The sequence below is a fragment of the Girardinichthys multiradiatus genome, chromosome 14 (assembly GCF_021462225.1).
Source record: "Girardinichthys multiradiatus isolate DD_20200921_A chromosome 14, DD_fGirMul_XY1, whole genome shotgun sequence".
Taxonomy (NCBI): Eukaryota; Metazoa; Chordata; class Actinopteri; order Cyprinodontiformes; family Goodeidae; genus Girardinichthys; species Girardinichthys multiradiatus.
The window spans coordinates 26972528-26994560 of NC_061807.1; the positions used below are offsets into that span (position 1 = coordinate 26972528).

The following is a 22033-nucleotide window of genomic DNA, read 5'->3' on the forward strand; positions in this document are numbered from 1 at the left end:
ATGTTATAAAAACAGCAGAAAAAACATCTAAAAATCATGTTCTGGAAAAGTATATAATTTTGAAATATAACATTTGCTTGAACTCTATCTTAGTTGTTTTACTTCTTGCTGATGCAAATGTCCATGTGGTTCATTTATTTTAATATTACTTTTGCTTTGGTATTTCTTTTAGATTTCGGGGACTGGTCATGGTGTCCAGTGCGAAGGTATGGGACCCCCCCCATGTGGGTCTTACTCAGCCACATCTGAGAGAGCAACGCCTGGCTCCTGGTCTTACTCCCCTCTGCAACTCCTCAGATACTGCTGCTAAGGATACTGAACTCCACGAAAGTCGGGAGTTGTCACCTTTGTCTTCCCCTCCTCCGCCGCTGGTGACCCTCAGTACAAGTCACCCAATTCAACATCCACCTGTCAGTTTGTACATTGTGAGTAAGACTGAACCACTAATTAAACCTGCCCACAGTCTTGGTGTGGTCTCTCAATCTGAGGAAGAGGAAGCTGAGCAGTTGAACATGAAGGGAAAAAGACTAGGATATCGTGTAGAGGCCACACTGGACGACAAGCTGGAGGACATGGGTGATGGACCTAAAAATGCAAAAATCACCCTAAGCTTCCCGCTTGGTGCCGCTCCACTCCCAACGTCTCTGACCTCACCTGACCACTGTCACAGCTCTTCTTCAACCTCTCCTTCCCCCCAACGGCGGCGCCTATCATCCAAGAGCTCAGACAGGGGGGCCTTGTGGAAACTGGACGCCACCATGGATGTAAAGCACAGACCCTTTAAGCCGTCAAGACATGACAGCTCCCCGTCCTCCTCGCCCTCCTCCTCCTCCTCTCCCATGGCTACTTTTATCAGGAAGGATCTAAAATCTCCGCCTCCTCTGAAGTGCTCCAAACTCAGTTCAGAGACTCAGATTCACAGGTCACCCCCAAGAGCTTCCAGCGGGCCTTTAGGAGGCTGTTTTGGTGGAGATGGGTGGGATGAAAGGCACAAAGTGGCCAATGGAACAGCCTCACCCTCTCAGACTGCTCAGATCCTCTTCAGTCTGGGCACGTCAGCCTATCAGAGAGGTGTGGATACAGACAGGAAAGAGAAACTGACAGGGAGGCCAGTTGGAAAAACAGGGAGTCCCCACAGACCAAGTCTTCACCCACCCACCCTGGACCTCCCTCCACCTTTACCTCCTCCACCTCCCCCGCCTTCTGAGGGTCTTACTGCACCCCCCCACTCGTCCTCCTACCCCCCTCCTGACGGCATGAAGCCAGAGCTGATTTGTGGTGTGTGCCATCGGCTTTTCAGCTCAGCCTCTTCCCTCACGGTCCACATGCGGCTGCATCGTGGCAGCCGTGCTCTCAGCTGCCGCTACTGTGGCAAAGTATTCATCCACAGCAAGAGACTTCAATCCCATGAGACCTCCTGCGGGGCGCCAGGCCTGCGTCCTCCCGCCCTGACCGTACAGCCAAAGGAGGAGCTGAAGGAGGAGCCGCTGGAGGATGGTGAGGTGAGAGTGGAGGGGGGAGTGATTGTGGGACAAACAGACATCAGCAAAGGGCGGCCCGGAAAGAAAGTGCGGAGCCTCCTGGCGCGCATCCAAGCCGGTGACCCAGCAGCCACAGAGCTGCTGGCGGGTGATGAGAACCATTTTGTGAAGGTGGTGGATGGCAACGTCATCTACTTCTGCTCTGTGTGCGAGCGATCCTACATGACCCTGTCCAGCCTGAAGCGTCATTCTAACGTGCACTCATGGCGGCGCAAATATCCCTGCCATTACTGCGACAAAGTCTTTGCCCTGGCAGAGTACCGCACAAAGCACGAGGTGTGGCACACGGGAGAGCGCCGATACCAGTGCATCTTCTGCTGGGACGCCTTTGCCACCTACTACAATCTCAAGACACATCAGAAGACCATCCACGGAATTAATCCGAGCCTGATCTCCAGTGAAAAGACAGCTAATGGGGGTTATAAACAGAAAGCGAATGCCCTCAAGCTCTACCGCCTTCTCCCCATGCGCTCCCAGAAGAGACCCTACAAGACCTACAGTGACAGCTTACATAATGGCCTTCTTCTTCCACCAGCTGATACCCCCTCCCTCTCCCTGCCTGGCCTTGGCTGTGCTTTGGGCTCGGGGGACCTGCAGAGCATCATCGCAGGAGCCCCCTCTCAGAGTCTAAAGCCTGATCCAGATGCATTTTCCGATGGCTTCCCAATTTCTCTTGCTGCTGAGCACAGAGACTTATCTGAGCTTGCCCTTGAGAGCCAACTTAGAACACATGAAAGTGAGGCCCTAGAGTTAGAGCAGGAGGGAGGTAGTTTCAAAATGTCCCATAACAGCAAACACAAAACTTTAAAAGCAGGGAGAGGCACAGAAACAGGTATGCCCTCTGTTATAACATATGGACATACAAAACCCTCTGTTATAGTTCACGGAGCAGCTGTGTCATCCTCAGTCATTGTGCATAGCAATCAGGTTACTTCTGGAAGTGAGAAAAGCCCAGTAACCAGCCCATCCCCCGAAACTAGTAATAGCCAGATTTCAATCAAGGGCAGTCCTAAAGCAATCAAAAAGCAAAGAGATAATACAGATAATCACAGAAAGAGGTCCAGGGACAGTTTAGATACAGCAAACAAGGGCTCAAAAGGAAGACACAACACTGAGACAGGCAGAGGACTTCACAAATCCCGCAAGTCCCACAATAAGACTACAATCACAATCTCAAAAGGGGTATCAGCATCTGGAAGCTCACAGGCCAAAGAATCAGGGCCACTGTGCCAGATAACTGTTCGCATTGGCGAGGAGGCCATAGTGAAGCGCAGCATCTCTGAGACAGACCTTAAACGAGACAAAAGCCTTTCTCCTCAAAAAATCAAACGAAGTGAAACACCATCTGTAAAGGAGCCACGCCATACCCACTCACACCACCATCACCATAAACACCGCCCACTAAGCAGAGCCAGCATGGATGAAGACGGGGGAAAGGAAGCAGGAGATGATGAGGAGGAGCAGGAAGAGATGGAGGAGCAAGACGGCAGGGATAAAAGCTCCAAATCCCCTGATCAGGTGAGGGAGTACTTCTTTCGTAAGGGGGTGCGGGAGCAGGACAGTGACAATGACATAGAGGATAATCTTTGGCGACCTTACTACACCTACAAGCCTAAGAAAAAGGCCCAAGCACATCTACAGAGAGTTAAGAACTGGCAAAGGAAACTCAAGTACAAGCGCTCCATCCGACTCAAGAGGAGGGCAGAAAGATTGAAGAGGCTTCTGAATAAACAAACTGAGAAATCACAAGATGAGGAGGAGGACAGGACAACTGTAGAGGCTGAGAAACCTAACAAGGATGTTAGACAGGAAAGAAAGAAGGATAATCTCTCTTCCCCTTTAAAGGAGAAAAAACAGGATGTAGAGGAACAGGTTAAAGAGGCCTGTCATGAGGTTTCCACCCCCCCTGTCCGCTCTCCAAAGCCCCCTCTGTCTACCTCAATGGCTCCCACAGGAATAAAGAGGAGGCCTTGGACTAATGGGAATGCAGCAGAGTGTGGCACATGTGGCCGCTGGTTCTCAAGCCCCAGGAAGCGAGACAAACACGAGCTGAGCCATCTGCTAGAGTTTGTATGCCTCTTCTGTCGGGCCACTTTCCCCTCAAGGGAAAAGTTGGAAGACCACCAGAAAGCCCAGCATCCTAAGCCCACTGAGGCACCCTCTGTGGCCACTAAATGTGGTGAACAAACGGCAGGCGTTGGTATCAAATCCGTGCCTGAGATCTCAAAGCATGATGAAGATAAAGAGGGACTGCTTGGACTGGGAGGTAGTAATTCTAGTCCGAGTCGTTTAAGTAGAAGAGCCTTATCAAGACACACTTGTCCACAGTGTCATAAGGTTTGCAAGACATCATCAGCGCTAACTCGCCATATCCGACGTCATGATTTAAGTAGTTCTCCAGAAAGAGAAAAAGAAGATAACAACTCAGAAGCAAAACCCCCTCAAACAGTTAGCGAACCTCTTTGCACAGATCCTGAGACTGATAAAGGACAAACTCCCAGTGCTCTCTCTGTTTCAGTTATCAGTTATTCACCGGCAGAGCTGCCCAGCGGTGGCGACTGTTTGGCATCACAGCAGCATGATGACCATTCAAGTGAACTTATAGACAAACACCTGAAATTAGACTCCAGTGAAGAACCTGAACTCACACAGCTTGCACTTTTTGCTCCAGAGATAGAGCCCATACCACAACCTGTAGATCTTCCATTAGAAAGTCCAGTTAACCTCACACCCACCAAACCTGAAGTTCCACCTGCCACACCCTCCTCTCTCCAGAGTGTGCTCGTCATGAATGAATCCGAATGTCTCGACTACCGCACGACAATTAAAAAGAGCCTAGATGGTCAGAGCCACAGAAAAGCCAGCCCTTTGCACTTTGTGACATCCATCAACACCTCCCTGAATGTGCCCATGACATCACAGACCAGAATAACCCCTGCTGCTCCTCCTGTTTCCATGACAACAGCTCCCAGCTCTGAGGGGGGATTCACGAGATGGGATGGGGTCATTATTGACAGAGAGAGGCAGAGTGGGAGCGGTACAATTTTACACACAGGTTACAAAGAATTGCCTCTGCTCCAAGGTCTCAGAGTCCAGGCCCTATCCCGGAGTCCCTCTCCCAACGAAGCACAAGACCTGACCATGTCCTCTATTTTAGCTCGGGAGAGGGAGATAGAGAGGCAAAGAGAGGCAGAGGTAGAGCTGGACAGACAGAGGGAACGGAGGAGGAACAAGGAAATTGAGAAAGAGAAAATCAGTAGAGTTGCTTATCCTCCACAGGAGCAAACTTCTCTCATTGTCCCTAAAGAGGAGCCTTTGAGCCCTGTAGCATCTCCCCAACATATGTCTACCCAAACCACTATAAATGGACCCTGTTTGCGCAGGCACACTCCCAAGTCCCCCTGCCGGCCCCCTTCAACTACTGGACTGATGGCTCAGGCCAGCCGGCAGGTTCATTTAAGTTCACAAGGACTTGACAGGCTGACGCTGCCCACTGGAGCAGTTGGTGCCACTGACCGCCCCTCTGCACACGCTCTGCTTCTTCCTCGAGCCTCCCAGCCACCTGGGCTGGACCACCAGGACACTTTTTCTGGCATAGATTCACAGCAGGGGGACACCACCCCAGCTGACTACCCCTCCCAGGATTATCCCCTACCCCTCATTGTGCCAGACAGCTACAGATCTGTTAAGAAGCACGAAGAAAACCTGCTCATGTCCACTTATCCACCTGGAGCACTGCCCTTTGGCCCGCTGGGGAAAGTCATAGTACCGGATGGAGGGGACTTAGGCAAGCTGCCGTTCTACCCGGACCCTTACCAGCTGCTCTATGGGCCCCAGCTCTTAGCCTACCCCTATAACTTGGCAGCACTTCCTGTGGCTCTGAACATGATGGCACCAGGAGGGGATAAGGTGGAGCCTCTGCCGTACCTCCCCACCATTTTCAACTACGCAGCCACTGCTGGACCCTACATGGGAGCAGCACCTCACCCGCTTATGGCAAATCCCGGCCTCTACAGCAGCGGCGGCAGTGGCAAAAAGCAGCGAGATGGCAGCAGCAGTAAACAGTAGGACATAGATGCACTATAAGAAGTATAACTCAAAAAGGACAGCCTTATGTGCTCTACCTGGGAGGGGCAGGGTTACCATGCTGACTGGCCCACTTTATTCTACAGAAATCAGAGCTAAGCATTATACAAGTTTGTGTGAAAGGGTGGAGGTGGAGTAAAGAAACAGGGAGGAGAAGTCCATATTAAGGTGACGTATCACTCCTCCACCATTTTTACTCCTGCTCCTCTCCCTCTCCTGTTCCCTTGTAGTTGTTCTGGAGCTTAATTAATTTCCCTCTCTGACTCGTTATTATATCTATAATATAAAAAATACAAACTGTTAACAGGGTGTTTGTTGCTTGGAGAATTAGTCCAGTCTACTTCCCTTTATAGTTGCCACATAACGACGATCTTCAGGGAAGGCGTTGTTTGGGTCCGGATAGGGCATGGAACTCAACACAGTTGGAGCACTAACCGGCTCTGCATATTTTTGTACGAGGGAGTGGGAATGCAGGGTTATCCTGTTGTCATACTGTCCATGAAAGCTGTACTCGAGCACGTACATGCATATATGCGTAGGGCAGTTTGTGCATGCAGTGTTTGGCTGAAGCAGATATGAGTGTATTTCTGAGTACTTATGGATGAATGAATCTAGACCATTCCATGTGTGATTCTCACAGCATTCCTACTCTTGTTGGGATAGCTACTGTAGGTCAGTATGTAGAATTGCTTTTAGAAGAGATCCCTCATATCCAAATCCTTAGAAAGTCAAAACTTTGGTTGGATGGGAGTGGATGACAGTGATGGAGCTTTTCAAAGGGATAGTTTGAGATTTTTGAAACAGGGCTCTGTTAAAAGGTTATAAGCGGTTAATAAATTACCTGCATTCGATTCCTTCTAGGTATCTCCATTTTGCATAAATGTAAATTAGTTGAACCCAGAAGCTGAAACTAAAGCAGCTATTTGTAGAGGGGCAAGACCAAAGCATTATTTTACAATCTAATAAGAGCCTCAAAAATGACATAGCGGTTTATGGGAACACTGTTTTATGAACCTTTAACTCAGCAGTTCTCCAACTTTTCAGTGCGAGTCCCCCTTATTAAGGAAGAAAATTTTCCTGGTCTCCCCACCTCGTTAATACTTGAAAATAAATCGATCAAGTTTAATGTCAGTTTAAGAAAAAACTGTTCTATATTTTTATATGTCAACATGTGAACATGTTTCCGCCTCATTTTTCCATTCATATTTAGACTTTTTTCAAATAAAGATGCGGTCAAATTGTACCCTGGTTAAATAACATAAAACAGTGTAGACACTATTCGTTGGCTGTTTTTATTTATTAACAATGATAAATAAAAGGTAACAATTAGAACTAAAACAAAATGTGTTACCTTTTGATAATCATCAGCCTTTCACCTAAAAACTATGTGGCTTACATGAGGTGTAATAATTCAGTAAATCTTATTTATTTAGTTTTTTAGCTATATGCTGTCACACACAACACACAGACAGTCCCCATCATACCGGCATGAACGATGATAATAATTGATGGTTAGGCTCAAGCCCTGAGCATCACAACTAACAGGTTAAGTCCTGTGATTTGTTGTTTGTTGATTGTGTGGAAACAATTTTGGTTCACAATATTGGAAGACTAAATTATTAGTTCTGTGTGAGATCGAATAAATACCCAGAGGGATCTGATTGTGATACTGGTAGAAGGGCACATTTAACTCCTTTCATGTTTTCATTGGGTCATTATTTATAGCTTATGCTAATTTACATGGGAAATGGAGTGTGGAGGGTGGAGGCTGCAGGGTGGAGGCTGCGCAACATCAGTGATCTTCCTGTGTGAAACTCTTATTGAAAGCAGAAAATGTAAAGTCGTTCCGGTAGCTACCAAATAGCAAGCTAAGGCAGTGTAAAAATCGGCAAAATGGCATTCTCTGAAACCACTTAAATATATTTCTAGACCAGTTTACTCTCACATCAAGCATTTTCTCTCCCCGGAAAGACTTTACATGTTTTGTTCTTAGAACACGTTTCACACAGGAAGATCACTGATAGTGTTCACAACAACAGCTATCACGTTTCTGCGACTTGAGTTGTTTTGACACAGTAGAAGTCTGCTTTGGCCTGGGCCTTCTCAATCTAGCCATTAGCATCAGCCTCTGGGACCAACTAATCTGGATTTATACTAAATGAGGACAACAAGAGAGTCATCCGCTCCATAAGATAATACCTGCTTATAACCTTTTAGAAAATGTTCATTAAAAAAATCCTGAACTATCATTTTAGGTGTCAACAAACCTGGTGACCTTGTGACAGGTTGGCACTGTAGGATCTGTATAGCATTTACAATAGTTTATATTTTATGTGCACAAAATAGACAAGTAGTGGTCACTTAAAGGAGACATATGTAGCTGCTTTGGAAATGTAGCTGGCCACTGGGTAAAACAAAACAAAGGCTGGTAGACCATTGCACTTCCATTTTCATCTCATTTCTTTGAAAATAGGTATTAAAAAGGAAAAGAATAAAGACCAGTCAGCCTTTGTATTGTGTAGTTTTTTTTCCTCTTGCTTGAAAGAGGAAAAGGCCCAATTTTCAAAACCAGAAAGGATTTAGAGTATCGTATTATTTCTTTATAGGAAGACAAATATATAGGGGCACAAAACTGTTGGGCTCTGAATCAGAAGGATAAACAAGAAATGATGCTGAGGAATCAAAAAACAAAACAAAACAAATCCTCAATATTGTAGGGCAGATTGGGAAAAGGTCTGATCTATATCCTGTGTCATTTACTAAGAGGTAGGAAAAGGCTGAGCTTAGCAGCCAAAGGGGTGGACCGAAACTCTCCCGACGCCCTCCTGGGGCCTTTTTGTTACGTGTAAAGTTCTCTATGTGTTGGTTTTGTTAAACTATGTTGTTTTTGTTGTTTAGCCCTCTTACCAGATGGAAGTGGCTTCAGTAAAAAGGAGGGGGGGGGGGGGGGGGGGGGGGTGAACTTAAAAACATGAATGTAAATTTAGTCACGAGGTTAATGAAGTACAGCTGCATTAATGGTAGAGTTGGTTTCAGTTCCTTTTTTTGTTTGTTTTGACACAAGTAACCTGTTGAAGAACCATATAACGTCTGGTATGCATATATACAGTAGTCCTAGGAACATGTCAGTAAACTTGGGTTCGTTATCCACAAAGCATGAGCAACACTCGCTTCCTAACTGTTTATATCCTCAGCAAATTGACTTTGTGCGCACAGCTTTTCTTTACTTTATTTTTTCCTACATTCTGGGTTTTTGTTAATCTTCCATATCTCTGTCGAACTTTAAACCACACTTTAAAAAAAGAAAAATAGCCTGTTAAGAAGTTTTTTATTTAATTGCCCCACCCTGTTTTTGAGCACCTTCTGGCTCGCTGCACCTCCTCTGAATGAAGTACACGTACTTCAGTGTGTGTGCATGTATGCATTTATTGGTTCCTATTAAAAGTGTTAAATAACACAATGTGGCCGACTGCAGGGGAGCATCACAGATCCCCTCCAGTGTGGTTACAAGCCTTTTTTTATGAGTTTGTGAGAGCGTGTGACTGTGCAAATAAGAAAACCAAAATAAATCTGCCTAAGCAGTTTATCGGCCACCTGTTTCTGTTTTTTTGTTATTATTATCATTTCTTTTGGACTCTTCTGTGAGTTAGTTTCATTGTAAAAAAAAAAACAACCTAAAATAATAGTAAAAAGCCTTGCTGTCTCCAATACACTGTCTCAAGCCATTCCTGTAGATGGATACGTTTGTGTTTTTTGGACCATTTCTTATGCCATAGTTTGCCATCATGGTTATCAAACAGACCAAAAGCATGCAAATTGACGTATCGTGGTGACTGGACTGGAATCTGGTGGTAATATACAACTATTTACTGTATGTTTTAGTTCAAATGAATGTGCCTCTGCTGATATTTAAATAACTATCTATAGTAAGACGTGGATCTGCCAGATTTCAACTGCTAAGGTGCCTTGTTATGGCATAAGAAATTTGAATGGTAAATGAGAGTTTTCTTAATATGGTTTGGAGATAGAGTTCATGGCTTTGTTTGCTATGAAGCTGTTCATAGATGTAGGAGTGTGGCTAAACTGTTTCAGTATCGTGTACATGTCTAGGGTAATACTGTGCCATATAGAGCCCACAGAATATGTTAATGTTATTTTTAAAAGCTGTTTTAATGTTGCCTGATGACTTTGTCTTTAGATTTGATACAAAGGCTTGTAGCCACAGCTCTCCCAAAGTCTGTAGTTTCCTTTTTCTGACATTCTTCTTGTCCTTCCTCCCCCCTCCCCTTGTTTTTTGTCTCCCTTTCCTTTCTCTTTGCTGCAATCAAACAAAATAAAGTATTAACCTGATGACCCAATAAAATGTCTGGACTTGTTTTTTTTTTATAGCTTAATCAAGATTTCTTCCATTGAATGCTAGTTTGTTCAGAGTTTTCTTATGATTCTTTTATGGTTTTTATTGTATCCCTCTGTAGTTGTCAGCATTACTGGTAAGATGTGTAAAAGCTCTGAAATAAATAAAACTTTTAGCATAATCTCATAGTACTTCTTCAACTTTATTTTTAAGTACACTTATTCTAAGCTATACTAAGAAATCTTTCTTTCCTTTTTTTAAATTGCACCCCTAAAAACTCCTATAAAATAAATGTAACTAAGGGAATTTTCTGAATGGTTTACCTTTTGACCAGATTGTTTAGAAGCATTTATTAGTAAATCATCACTTCCCGTTTCTTTGGGGTGTGAATACAACGCATCACAGAGGTCTGTTTCTTGTAGCCACTCTTCAAAACGGGAAGGATGGGAGAACATGCCACTTTGAAGGGAAATGATATTGAGAAAATAACTACCAGCCTAAAATTGAACATATTTACTGTCAATAATAAGAAAAGTTGAAACCATTGGAGCTGTGACCAATAAGAGCTGGACAAGCTTACCTTGCCACAGAGCAGTGAGGATGTCAATGAAGGTAGAAAAACCTCCAAAGCTCAATGTTGGAGAACTCTTTCAATTTGAGATTTTCTTCAAATAAAGAATGAGTTTATTTTGAGGCTTTTTTAACACCTCTTTAGTCGCAGTACCAATATCTGGAGGGGGATGGATCTGTGTTGATTAATAATTGCCAGGATTTAGCAGTTTCTTGAGGTAAATATAGTTTTAAATAGTCTGTTTACATATCCTGATGAACTTTGCATGTCTGTGAAAGTTTTTTAATGGTTCTGATTCCCCATGTTCGGTATTTTTGTCTGCTTGTGTTTTTTGTCTGTCCTTTTTTTTAAGTTTTACATTTGTGATTTTTTCCAGAGTAACTCCTCTTCTGATTTTTTTAAAAAATAGACCAAATTCATTTTAAGCAAGACTACCCTTGTTTGCAATAACTATTAATATGGAGCTTTATTCATTATATAAAAGTAACTTTTGGGTTTTAACAATTTAAAGTTATCACTTTATTCTTTCCTACATAGTCTTAATAAATTTTGAAACAAAGAGAATTTACTTATAGTATTTTTCCATATCTATTTAAGTATGGGAAAAAGAAAAACAGATTTTATTCCCTAAATCATTCCTAATAGGTGAAAATCTGGATTTCTAAAACTAAATGTCTTAAACTATTTTCATAGTACTGTTAATTTCATAACAACAAAATGATTTTGCTGTTTTTATAAAGAACAGTCCTTTAGAAATGTGCTATGTGCTAATAAAATACATAAAGTGCTGTAATTTTTTTCAGTTCTCTTGTACAACCTAAATTCACTGCAGTAACACGATGTAAATATTTACAGTACAGAACAGGTGAGAATACGGTAGATTTACTGGGGAAACCACTAAATATACAGCGACCAGCATACATTGCTTCAACGGTATGTGCTATAAAAACCATAATTTTACTTTTAAAACAACATAAATAGTTTATAACATAGGTTTGACTGTGCTGAGTTTTTATTAGAACGGTTATCATAAAGTGAGGTTTTATAATGTGTATATGCTGTAAAATAGGTGCTGTTCCTTTGTAGGAGACTATTGTTTGTTGGCATTAAAGATGGCACCATAAAATCTAAAAGGCTTACGTCTGGAAATGAAGGTAATTCTCAATGAAAGAAATGTAGGAACTCTGTAGTCTGTAATTTGTTTAAAACAGTATTTATCGGGACTAATAAGCATAAGGCAGATAAAACAGTTTGTTCCTTGCAGGATCTTCTGATGTCTGGTTTCCACAAAATGATCTTTCCCACTAGTGACACTCCGTGGTTTTATCAGGAATAGTCAGTCTGGTGAGTCACCAGCTTTACACTCAAAAACGCTGGATTAAAGTCGGAAATATGACTAAATATGTTCACCTTCAGATGTTACGAATACAAATACTGGTGCACTTAAGGTCCTCATTTACTAATTAGAAAAGCTGGAAAACAGTGCAACCATCAGTAATGGTGTTATTTATACCCGTGTTGTCACCCACTGTTACTTTTATCAACATAAGATCAGTGAAGGGGCGTCACGCTATGAAAGCAACCAAGGGAAGGAACAATTTCATGTTCTGCTTTGATTTGACATTTTCAGATCAGCTCCTAATCCTCAACAGCTGAGTAGCAGACTGCATCTCTTTGTGTGTATGTGTGTGTCAGTTGCTCTTTTCCCAGTACTTTCCAGTTATCACAGGCTTCCTGGAAGGAGATGGTATCGGGGGGGTGTTACAGCAAGCAGAACGGAGACAGTAAAGCTTTGTGGCTTGAAGCACAATTTCAATCTCACGTGTACATAGCTGCGGTGTGGGTAAACACACACCAGTGGTTGGTCTGAGGTCGCTGACCCCAACTGGCAGTTGGAGGCTGATTTTAGTTCCTGTAATTACCCTGAATTCAACACTTTTAGGTTAATTTCTATTGATTTGGCTGATAAACATGCCCACCTTAATGTATGTTTTCTTCCAAGGCTGGGTTAGGAAAAGCAATCTTCATTGACCAGTTTTTCTTTTGTCCATACCATGTGTAACAGCTCTTTACTCCATTTCTACCACCCACAAACCTTTTCACCAAACATCCTATTAGTCACAGTCGAAACTTTTCCTCCAGGGGATCGATCGGCTGCAGTACCCGTGCTCTGTTTGCCCTCTGGACCCCATGACAGTGTGCCAAAGCTCACCTACGCTCCACCCACACATACTGTGGCCGAGTCTCTCTGCTCTTTATCCCACAAGAAAGCTCAGAGTGCCAAGACAACCCTAGGGCTTTAGGGAGTGCATACTGGGTGGACCCACTGAAGGATGGCCGTGCTTTGGAAAGCAGTGGCAGGTGGACTGCTCTTCACTGTCTGCCTCATGGGATGGCGAGTTGAAGGGCAGGGGAACAATAAAGTATGTAATGCTTTAGTGTAAGGATTATGTGTATCCAATGCTTGGTGTAAGAATGATGTCTTTAAATATTTGCCGTTGTATTTTTAGCTGTAATATGTCTTAATTTTACTTGCTGTTGATGTTCATAAAAGTTGTTAGATTTAAAGGTTAAAATCGGCTTTTGATGGTCAAAGCATCCAGCAGAGATTTTTGTGTGAAGTATCATATATAAAACGGGCACGTAGGCCTAAAAACGCTTGAATCGACTCATACTGCAGTTCCTGAGCTAGTTAACGAGAGGGGAGTCAGACATTTGTTTAGACTTAGGACTTTGGTCAACAGCGCACTCAAAACATGTTCACTTCAAAAAACTTGTTCGACTCAAAAAATGTGAGAAAAAAACAGTCCACAACATTCTTTAAAGTGCAACTATAAAGATTTATAACAACACAATTTTCAGTCATTTTCTATCGCTTCTTTCATAGTGGGTCACGGAGAAGCTGGTGACTATCTCCAGCAGTCTATGGGCAGGAGGCAGGGTAGACCATGGACGGTCGCCAGTCCATCGCAGGGCAACGCAGACACATACAGGACAAACAATCACGCACACACCCATTCATACCTAAGGGCAATGTAGAGAGACCAATTAACATAGCAGTTATGTTTTTGGACTGTGGGAGGAAGTCAGAGTTCCCGGACAGAACCCACACATGCACGGGGAGAACAAGCAAAATGCATGCAGAAAGACAAACCCAGGACTTTCATGCTGCAAGACAACAGTGCTAACAACTGCGCCATGGTGCAGCCCTTTAATCATTTAATGTCAACTGGAAAGAGGCTTTCTAAACCAAGAATGAACAGCTGACTACAGCAAATTGTTGAAATTCCTTTAACCTGAGCAAGCATGTACAGACAGTGGAGAGCAACCACTCCCTTTAAAAATGAAGAATCCACCAGCAGATTCAGATCGGGCGAGGCCATTCCTCTCGATCACGTCTCTCCAGGTGTCACTGTCGTTTCCCACGTGGGCGTTGAAGTCCCCCTGCAGAATAATGGAGTCCTCAGGAGGGGCACTATCCAACACCCCCGACAGGGACGCCAAGAAGGCCGGTTACTCCGCCCCACTGCCCGGCCCGTAGGCCGAAATGACACTCAGAGACCTGTCCCCAACCCGAAGGCGCAGGGATGCGACCTTCTCATCCACTGAGGTAAACCCCAACACGAGACGGCTGAGCTGGGGGGCAACAAGCAAACCCACCCCAGCCCACTGCTTCTCCCCACAGGCCACTCCAGAGTAAAAGAGGGTCCAGCCCCTCTTGAGGAGATGGGTTCCTGAGCCCACGCTGTGCATGGTGGTGAGCCCGTCTATTTCTTGTCGATATCTCTCGACCTCCCGCACCAGCTCAGGCTCCTTCCCCCCAATGAGGTGACATTCCACATCTCTAGAGCCAGCCTAAGCATGCGGGGATCAGGCCGCCGAGGTCTCCACCTTCGTCTGCCGCGTAAACCTCTTTGCATCGGTCCCTCACGGTTCCCCCTGCAGGTGGTTGGCCCACTGGAGGATGGCCTCGCATCTCTCCTTCGGGCTTGGCCCAGCCGGGTCCTGGCTCCAGGGTGGGACCCCGGCTCCGCCGTACCGGGCGACGTCACGTGCCTCGTTTGTGTAGTCCTCATGAGGGTGTCTTGAACCACTCTTTGTCTGACCCGTCACCTAGAGCCTGTTTGCCATGGGAGACTCTACCAGGGGCATTTAAGCCCCAGACAACATAGCCTCTAGGATCATTCGGGCACTCAAACTCCTCCACCACGTTAAGGTAGCGGTTCAAGGAGGGGCTGCCGCATATTTTGGACACTCGGGTGAAAGGAGGGGCTGAGCTGTCCACTGATCACCACCTGGTGGCGAGTTGGATCCGCTGGAAGAGGAGAAAGCCGGACAGACTTGGCAGGCCCAAGTGCATAGTGAGGGTCTGCTGGGAACGTCTGGCAGAGACCTCGGCCAGGGATGTATTCAACTCCCACCTCCAGGAGAGCTTTGACCAGATTCCGGAGGATGTTGGAGACGTAGAGTCTGTGTGGACCATGTTCTCCGCATCTATTTTCGATGCTGCTGCCCGTAGCTGCGGCCAAAAGGTCTACCTGTCGTGGCGGCAATCCCCAAACCCGGTGGTGGACACCGGCAGTAAGGGACGCTATCAAGCTGAAGAAGGAGTCCTATTCGCTGTGGTTGGCTTGTGGGACTCCTGAGGCAGCGGAAGGGTATCGTGAGGCCAAGCGTGCCGCGGCCCGGGCTGTGGCAGAGGCAAAAACCCGGGCCTGGGAGGAGTTTGGTGAAGTCATGGAGAAGGACTACCAGTTGGCCTCGAAGCGATTCTGGCAAACTGTCCGGCGCCTCAGGAGGGGGAAGCAGTGCTTCGCCAACACTGTTTACAGTGGGGTTGGGAGGCTGCTGACCTCGACTGGAGGCATTATCGGGCGGTGGAAGGAGTACTTCAAGGATCTCCTCAATCCTGCCATCATCCATTCCCTGGTGGAAACAGAGGCTGGGGACTCGGGGTTAGACTCTTTCATCACCCAGGCTTAAGTCACCGAGGTGGTAAAAAAGCTCCGTGGTGGCGGGGCTTCGGGGGTGGATGAGATCCGCCCTGAGTACCTCAAGTCTCTGGATGTTGTAGGGCTGTCATGGTTGACACGCCTCTTCGACATTGCGTGGCGGTCGTGGACAGTGCCTCTGGACTGGCAGGTGGTGGTCCCTCTTCATAAGAAGGATGACCGGAGGGTGTGTTCCAACTACAGGGGGATCACATTCTTCAGCCTCCCTGGTAAGGCCTACACCAGGGTATTGGAGAGGAGAGTCCAGCCGATAGTCGAACCTCGGCTTCAGGAGGAGCAGTGTGGTTTTTGTCCCAGCCGTCGAACACTGGACCAGCTCTACACCCTCTACAGGGTTCATGGGAATTTGCCTGACCGGTCCACATGTGTTTTGTGGACTTGGAGAAGGCATTCGACTGTGTCCCTCGTGGGGGGTGCTCTAGGAGTATGGAATCAGGGGCCCTTTATTAGGGGCCATCCGGTCTCTGTACAAGCAGAGCAGGAGTTTGGCCCGCATTGCCGGCACTAAGTCAGACCTGTTCCCGGTGCATGTTGGACTCTGGCAGGGCTGCCCTTTGTCACCGGTCCTGTTCATAACTTTTATGGACAGGATTTCTAGATGCAGCCAAGGGCCGGAGGGGGTCTGGTTTGGGGACCAGTGGATTTCATCTCTTCTTTTTGCAGATGACGAGGTCCTGCTGGCCCCCTCTAGTCAAGACCTACAGCATGCGCTGGGGCGGTTCTCAGCCGAGTGTGAAGCAGCTGGGATGAGGATCAGTTCCTCCAAGTCCGAGGCCATGGTTCTTGACTGGAAAAGGGTGGCTTGTCCTCTTCAGGTTGGAGGGGAGTTCCTGCCTCAAGTGGAGGAGTTCAAGTATCTCAGGGTCTTGTTCACGAGTGAGGGAAGAATGGAGCAGGAGATCAACAGACGGATAGGTGCGGCTGCCGCAGTAATGGGGACACTGGGCCGGTCCGTTGTGGTGAAGAGAAAGCTGAGCTGAAAAGCGAAGTTCTCGATTTACCGGTTGGTCTACGTTCCTACCCTCACCTATGGCCATGAACTTTGGGTCATGACCGAAAGAATGAGATTCTGGATACAAGCGGCTGAAATGAGCTTCCTCCGTAGGGTGGCCGGGCACTCCCTTAGAGATAGGGTGAGGAGCTCGGCCATCCGGGAGAGGCTCGGAGTAGAGCCGCTGCTAATAGCAGCAATAGTTCTGTTAGAAAGACACAGACAAACAAATAATCACTTGGCCAGGTGTGGCTTGTATGGAGAAAAGAGAGTCAATCATAGTGATTGTACGTAATTAATAAATGGAGAGTAGTAGGAAAAAACAGGAGTGAGGAAAATTAGTCAGTATGTTTTCCTATAACCACACAACTGCTTATTTCTAAAAGAAATAATTTTTTTTCACTCTATATTATTTTTAAGAATAGTATATACTACCAACACTTAGAATGGATAGCTTAATAAACACAATCTTAATAGACTTTTTATGCAAACATTTCTATTTAAAGTAATCAAACAAGTAATTTTATTTGATTTTTGTTGTTTTTTTGTTCCTTCCAGTTTTTCCTGCATTTCTTCCAACTTCACTAGCATGTGAAAATGGCATCAACATTGATTAAGCATCTTATTGCTCAGCCTTATTAAGAATTTTTTCACATCCTTTATGGAACTGTGATTATGCTTTGGGTTTGATCGACATGGTTTTAAAGACTAATCAATGATTATATCTGATTGGAAAACACAATGAACCTTCACTTTGAATAATAGATTGAATAAATTAGTGTTAATTGAGCAGAGAGCCTTATCATCATGCTTGTGCCTTCCAGAAAGAGGTATCGGGGGATTCCATCATCTACCTTGGTCAGGAGAGAAACCCCTGGAGGCCTCTGATCCGCACGACAGCCAACCTCACTGAGATCAGCAGGTGAGCAGCACATTATCCCGGTATTATGAAAAGATTTATGATATTTCTCTCACTATCACTTAAATACAGCTATGACATTTGAATTAGGCCATCTTATTTATCAGTCCCTTCATGTTCTTCTCCTGTTTTTCACAGCATCAAATCGAGTTTTCAGTTTCGGACCTTTGACCCCGAGGGAGTGATTTTCTACGGAGACACCAAAAATGGAAAGGACTGGTTTGTTTTGTCCCTGAAAGAAGGAATTCCCCTCATGCAGATCAGCAAAGAGGACGTACAAGTCAGCGTGACAGGTGGGCCAAAGCTCAATGATGGAAAGTGGCATACGGTGAGTTTCCAGTGAGGGGTTACTGGGAATTAACAGACTTTGTTCTTAATATCTGATTAATGACTTTTCCTTTCTTTGAAGGTGGATTTGAGCAACCACGGAAAGTTTGTGATTCTGGAAGTGGACAGCTCACCTGGACTGGTGGTGGGATTGCACTCCAAACAGACAAAAGAGGTCATTTCTGGGGAACTTCGATTGGCCCTCGGTGGGATCCTGATCACCAAGGACAAGATGATTGTTCAGGTGCTTTATATCTATAGCCCCTGAGGCTGTTGAAGATCAGTTATTTGACCCGGTCATGAGTATACAGCCTTATGTTACAGAAATTACTTTTTAGATTTATTTTAAATGTAAACGTAAACAGTATATGACCCTGAAAAACAATCATAATCAGACTCTTGCAGATTTCTTCCTGCATTTCCTCTAAAAAACAATGCTTTCCAAAGGTTGTCACATCTGTTGCACTTTTCCAAGTGTGGCGTGAATTTTGCTGCAATTACATCCGCTAGTCGTTTGGGTCATGTCTCTACCAGCTTTGAGCATGTAGAGACTGAACCTTTTTCCAGTTCTGACACAGACTGAGAGGCCATTTAGAAACTCAGGAAATCTTTGCAGGTGTTTTGAGTTAATCGGTTGATTAGGGTGTGACTCCATGAGTTTCCAATATTTAACTTTCACAATATTCAAATGTTATTGGGTTTTAATTCTCTGTAAGTCATAATCATCAAAATTAGAAAAAATAAAGGAATTGAAATATTTCACATTATATAATTTTCATTTTCTGAAATGAATGACAAAACATTTAGAGTTTTTTCATGATAGTCTGATTTTTTTAGATGTACCTGTATATTTCAGGTCATTGTCCTGCTGGAAGGAGAACCTTAGCCCCATTCTCAGATCTTCAGCAGCCCATTTCAGGGTCTTCTAGAGTTGCCGTGCATTTAACTCTATTCAACTTGCTTCTTTGCTCCTTCTGAAGAAAATGCATCGCCGCTGTATGACGCTGCCACCATCATGTGTCACTGTGTGTGATTGTGTGTTCAAGGTGATGTTGTGTGTTTTAATTTTCCACTACACAGAGTGTTGTAAATAGGCTAAATCGTCCAAATCTGGTCTCCTCTGACCGGAACCCTCTTTTTCCCAAATCTTTGCAGTATCCTCTACATGGCTGGTGCTAAACTGTTGTAAACCTCTCGATCTCCTCGATTATATTTCAGTTGTTGGATCATTGGTTGGTAAAAGTTAGGGGTGCTTTTTAAAACCTAACTGATTTAAACTTCCCCACAACTTTCTCCCAGACAGGTCTGTTGTGTTCCTTGGTCTTCAGAATGCTTTGTTCTCTAATATTCTCTAACAAACCTCTGATGTCTCCACATAACAGCTGAATTCATAAAGGTGGAGTCTATTTACTAATTAGAGGACTTCTGATGCCAAGTGGTTGCACTGCATTTTATTTAGGGGTCTCAGAATAAAGGGTATGAAGTACAAATGCAGCCCACACTTTTTTGGATTTTGTTTGTAAATGAAAACCAAGTATCATTTTACTTCCACTTCCCAGCTGTGCATTGATCCGTGTTGGTATTTTTACATAAAGTCTAAATAATATAGATTGAAGTTTGAGGTTGCAATGTGAGAAAATCTGAAAAAAATTCAAAGAGTTTAAATAATTTTTGCAAGGTGTTGCGTTACCTCTAAAGGCCTTGTTGACTTTTTGTTTGCAGATGGATCCACAGATGGACGGCTGCATACGGGAAGGCCGCTGGTTAAACCTCAACATACCCTGGGTGGCAGATGCAGAAGAGCTCTGGCTTTGCCATCAGAACATTCGACCTGGCAGCTTCTTTGCTGGCGAAGGATTCAGCATTTTCAACACCTCAGGTTGTAGCACTGTACCGAATTATATAAGATGCAGATGAGTTAAAACACCCACTCATGTGATGACTTGCTCAGCTTGGCTTGGGTATTTGTGCACAACACGAGATCTTAGGTAGCAATATGTTCTGATAAGGTATTCAACTCTAAGAGTGTTTCAGGGATGATCCTGTTAAAGGTGGGATTGCCCTGTTTGTTTGCAGTTTTCAGCATCGATGAAGATCAGGGCTTCAAGGTTGAATTTTGGGGAGACTTCAGTCAGATGGATGGAACCATTCTGAGCATCATGTCCTCACAGGAAGAGTTGCTGGGAGCTTTGGTAGCCAATAATAACACAAATGTGCGTGCCTAAATTTCTCCCAGGTTGTCAGATCACTTTAAACATCATCTTAAATCCCACAAGATTCTCTGATTTGTGAATAAATTAGAGATCAATAATAAAAATACATTTCTGTCTCCCTATCTCTGGGTTACAGGAGATTCATCTCACTATCAGGAAGGAAAAACATGTTGTGAAAAACACTTTGAAGAGGCTGCAGATTACTTTCCTGAAGTATATTGTGAAATGGTTAATTTATTTAGATGAATCAAATGAAATAATGTTTTCTTATGGACCAGAGAGTACTCCTGGAAATCTGACAACGCTGACAGAGGGGCGTTTCGCCATTGGAGGTCTTCTGGGTAAGTATAAACTGATTTTAAAGATTTTATTTTACATCTTTAGAGCTTCAGATCCCATATTATTGTTCAAAAAGAGAAAACTTAAAGAAAGACAAACTGCCAGTAGGAGATGTTGAAGCAAGAAGAGGAAAACAAAACATGGACAGACTGCTTAAGGCTGCACAGTCCACTGTAATAGGTGCTGTCTTCTTTCCATTTTTCACTCCTCAGGTGGTGGTAAAGATATGGTTGGCTCCCATTTCCTGACAGGCTGTCTAGAGAAGATCCAAGTCCAAGGGAAGGATTTGGATCTGGATTCAGCTGTCAAAGACATGTCAGCTTCTTCTCATAGCTGCCCTGCATAGACAACAAACGCATGTGTGCACTGGAATTAATTTCATTAACTATAGGTTCATAATTCATTAAAAATAAGATAACTGCAAATTATTCCCATAATAGTGTGATATTCTGTATGCTAAAAGACTAATGTGTCTTAGCAGAAACCAAAGAAACATGCAGAAAATATGTAAAGAAGTGGAATTAAAAAAATCACCAACATAAGATGCAAAACTCAATTCTGAGAAGCAATTAGTGGCTGCAAAGAGATGCACAAATTTAAATATACTCAAATATAAATTACTAAAATGTAATGAAATCTAATCATTGATGGATTCAAACCATAACATAGAAATGGATGTGTTTATAAATAAAATTGATAAGGTGCCATTAAAAAGGAAAATCACGACAAAAGTGCAAAAATACCAAAAAAGTGGTAGTTGGAGGTGAATGATATTAAAACACAAATAAATCCAGCAAAATGGTAAAATATTAAGTAGACAGAGACACAAACTATATTTCCTAATTATTTGTGCATGACTTCTGGCTGTTTTGTGTCTCCCTCCCAGTCTCAGTCACCGGTTGTTTCATAAGCTGTCCACTTTCTCTACTCATTGTACCAATTAACCTTAATATATATATATATATTAAATCTCTTAAATCTTTAATGAATAAAAAAATAAAAGAATGTTTTTTTTTTCATCTGATACAACATCAGACATGAGTGTTTTTGTCACCATGGTATAACTAGCCTAAATGTGTGGCTATGAATAAAATATGATTGTTCTTTAAATGATTTCTAGTGAATGCTAATTGTGCTGGTGCGTTTAAGGATAAATAAAGGAAAAGTTATGCTGGGGTGTTTTCAATCCGTGGATGAATGATTCGGCGATTGTGTTGTGCCCTCTAGCGGTTCAATTGAGGCAGTGTCAAAGTCATAAAAGTAGATTTACGTCACTGAACCTATAAAACAACAAAAAAGATGTGTCATCGCGAGAAAATAAGAAATTTGCAGTGAATAAAAGAAAATATCACATTTGTCATTAAGTTGGTTATTTTGTTCTCTAACTTTTTGCATTTTCTTACAGTTATGGACTCTGAAAAAGCACCAATAGTTAGTCTTTTTCACACAAAAAAACAAAACAAAAGACAATGTGAAGAAGAAACTAAACAGAGTTCTGGTCATGGTTCACCAAATGCATTGTGGTTGAACCAAGTTAGGAGTAATACATGCCAGATTTAGGGCCATGGTTCTTAAACTCAGCACAATTACAGGAGCTGTATTGATTATTTCTGATATACAAACTAGTTATGTGAAGAAGTGGACAACATTGAGCCAGGAAGTGTCTGTAGTTTCCTTTTC

General features: G+C 43.8%; 2 protein-coding genes across 5 annotated transcripts in view; both read left to right on the plus strand.

The window, feature by feature from the left end:
* Window positions 1-9990, plus strand: part of zbtb4 (zinc finger and BTB domain containing 4) — a 28740-nt gene extending 18750 nt beyond the window's left edge. For all 4 annotated transcript variants that reach the window (XM_047385423.1, XM_047385424.1, XM_047385422.1 and 1 more), the window contains exon 2: window positions 173-9990. In XM_047385423.1, coding sequence (XP_047241379.1) covers window positions 189-5609 — 5421 coding nt within the window. In that variant the 5' untranslated portion in view covers window positions 173-188 and the 3' untranslated portion in view covers window positions 5610-9990. The remainder of the gene's footprint in view (window positions 1-172) is intronic.
* A 2821-nt stretch (window positions 9991-12811) lies between these two features.
* shbg (sex hormone-binding globulin) lies at window positions 12812-21713 on the plus strand. Its single transcript, XM_047385182.1, has 8 exons — window positions 12812-12975; window positions 17380-17477; window positions 17613-17802; window positions 17884-18045; window positions 19524-19680; window positions 19878-20014; window positions 20151-20355; window positions 20566-21713. The coding sequence occupies exons 1-8, from the start codon at window positions 12886-12888 to the stop codon at window positions 20697-20699; spliced, it is 1173 nt and encodes a 390-aa protein (XP_047241138.1). The 5' UTR covers window positions 12812-12885; the 3' UTR covers window positions 20700-21713.
* The last annotated feature ends 320 nt before the right edge of the window (window positions 21714-22033 follow it).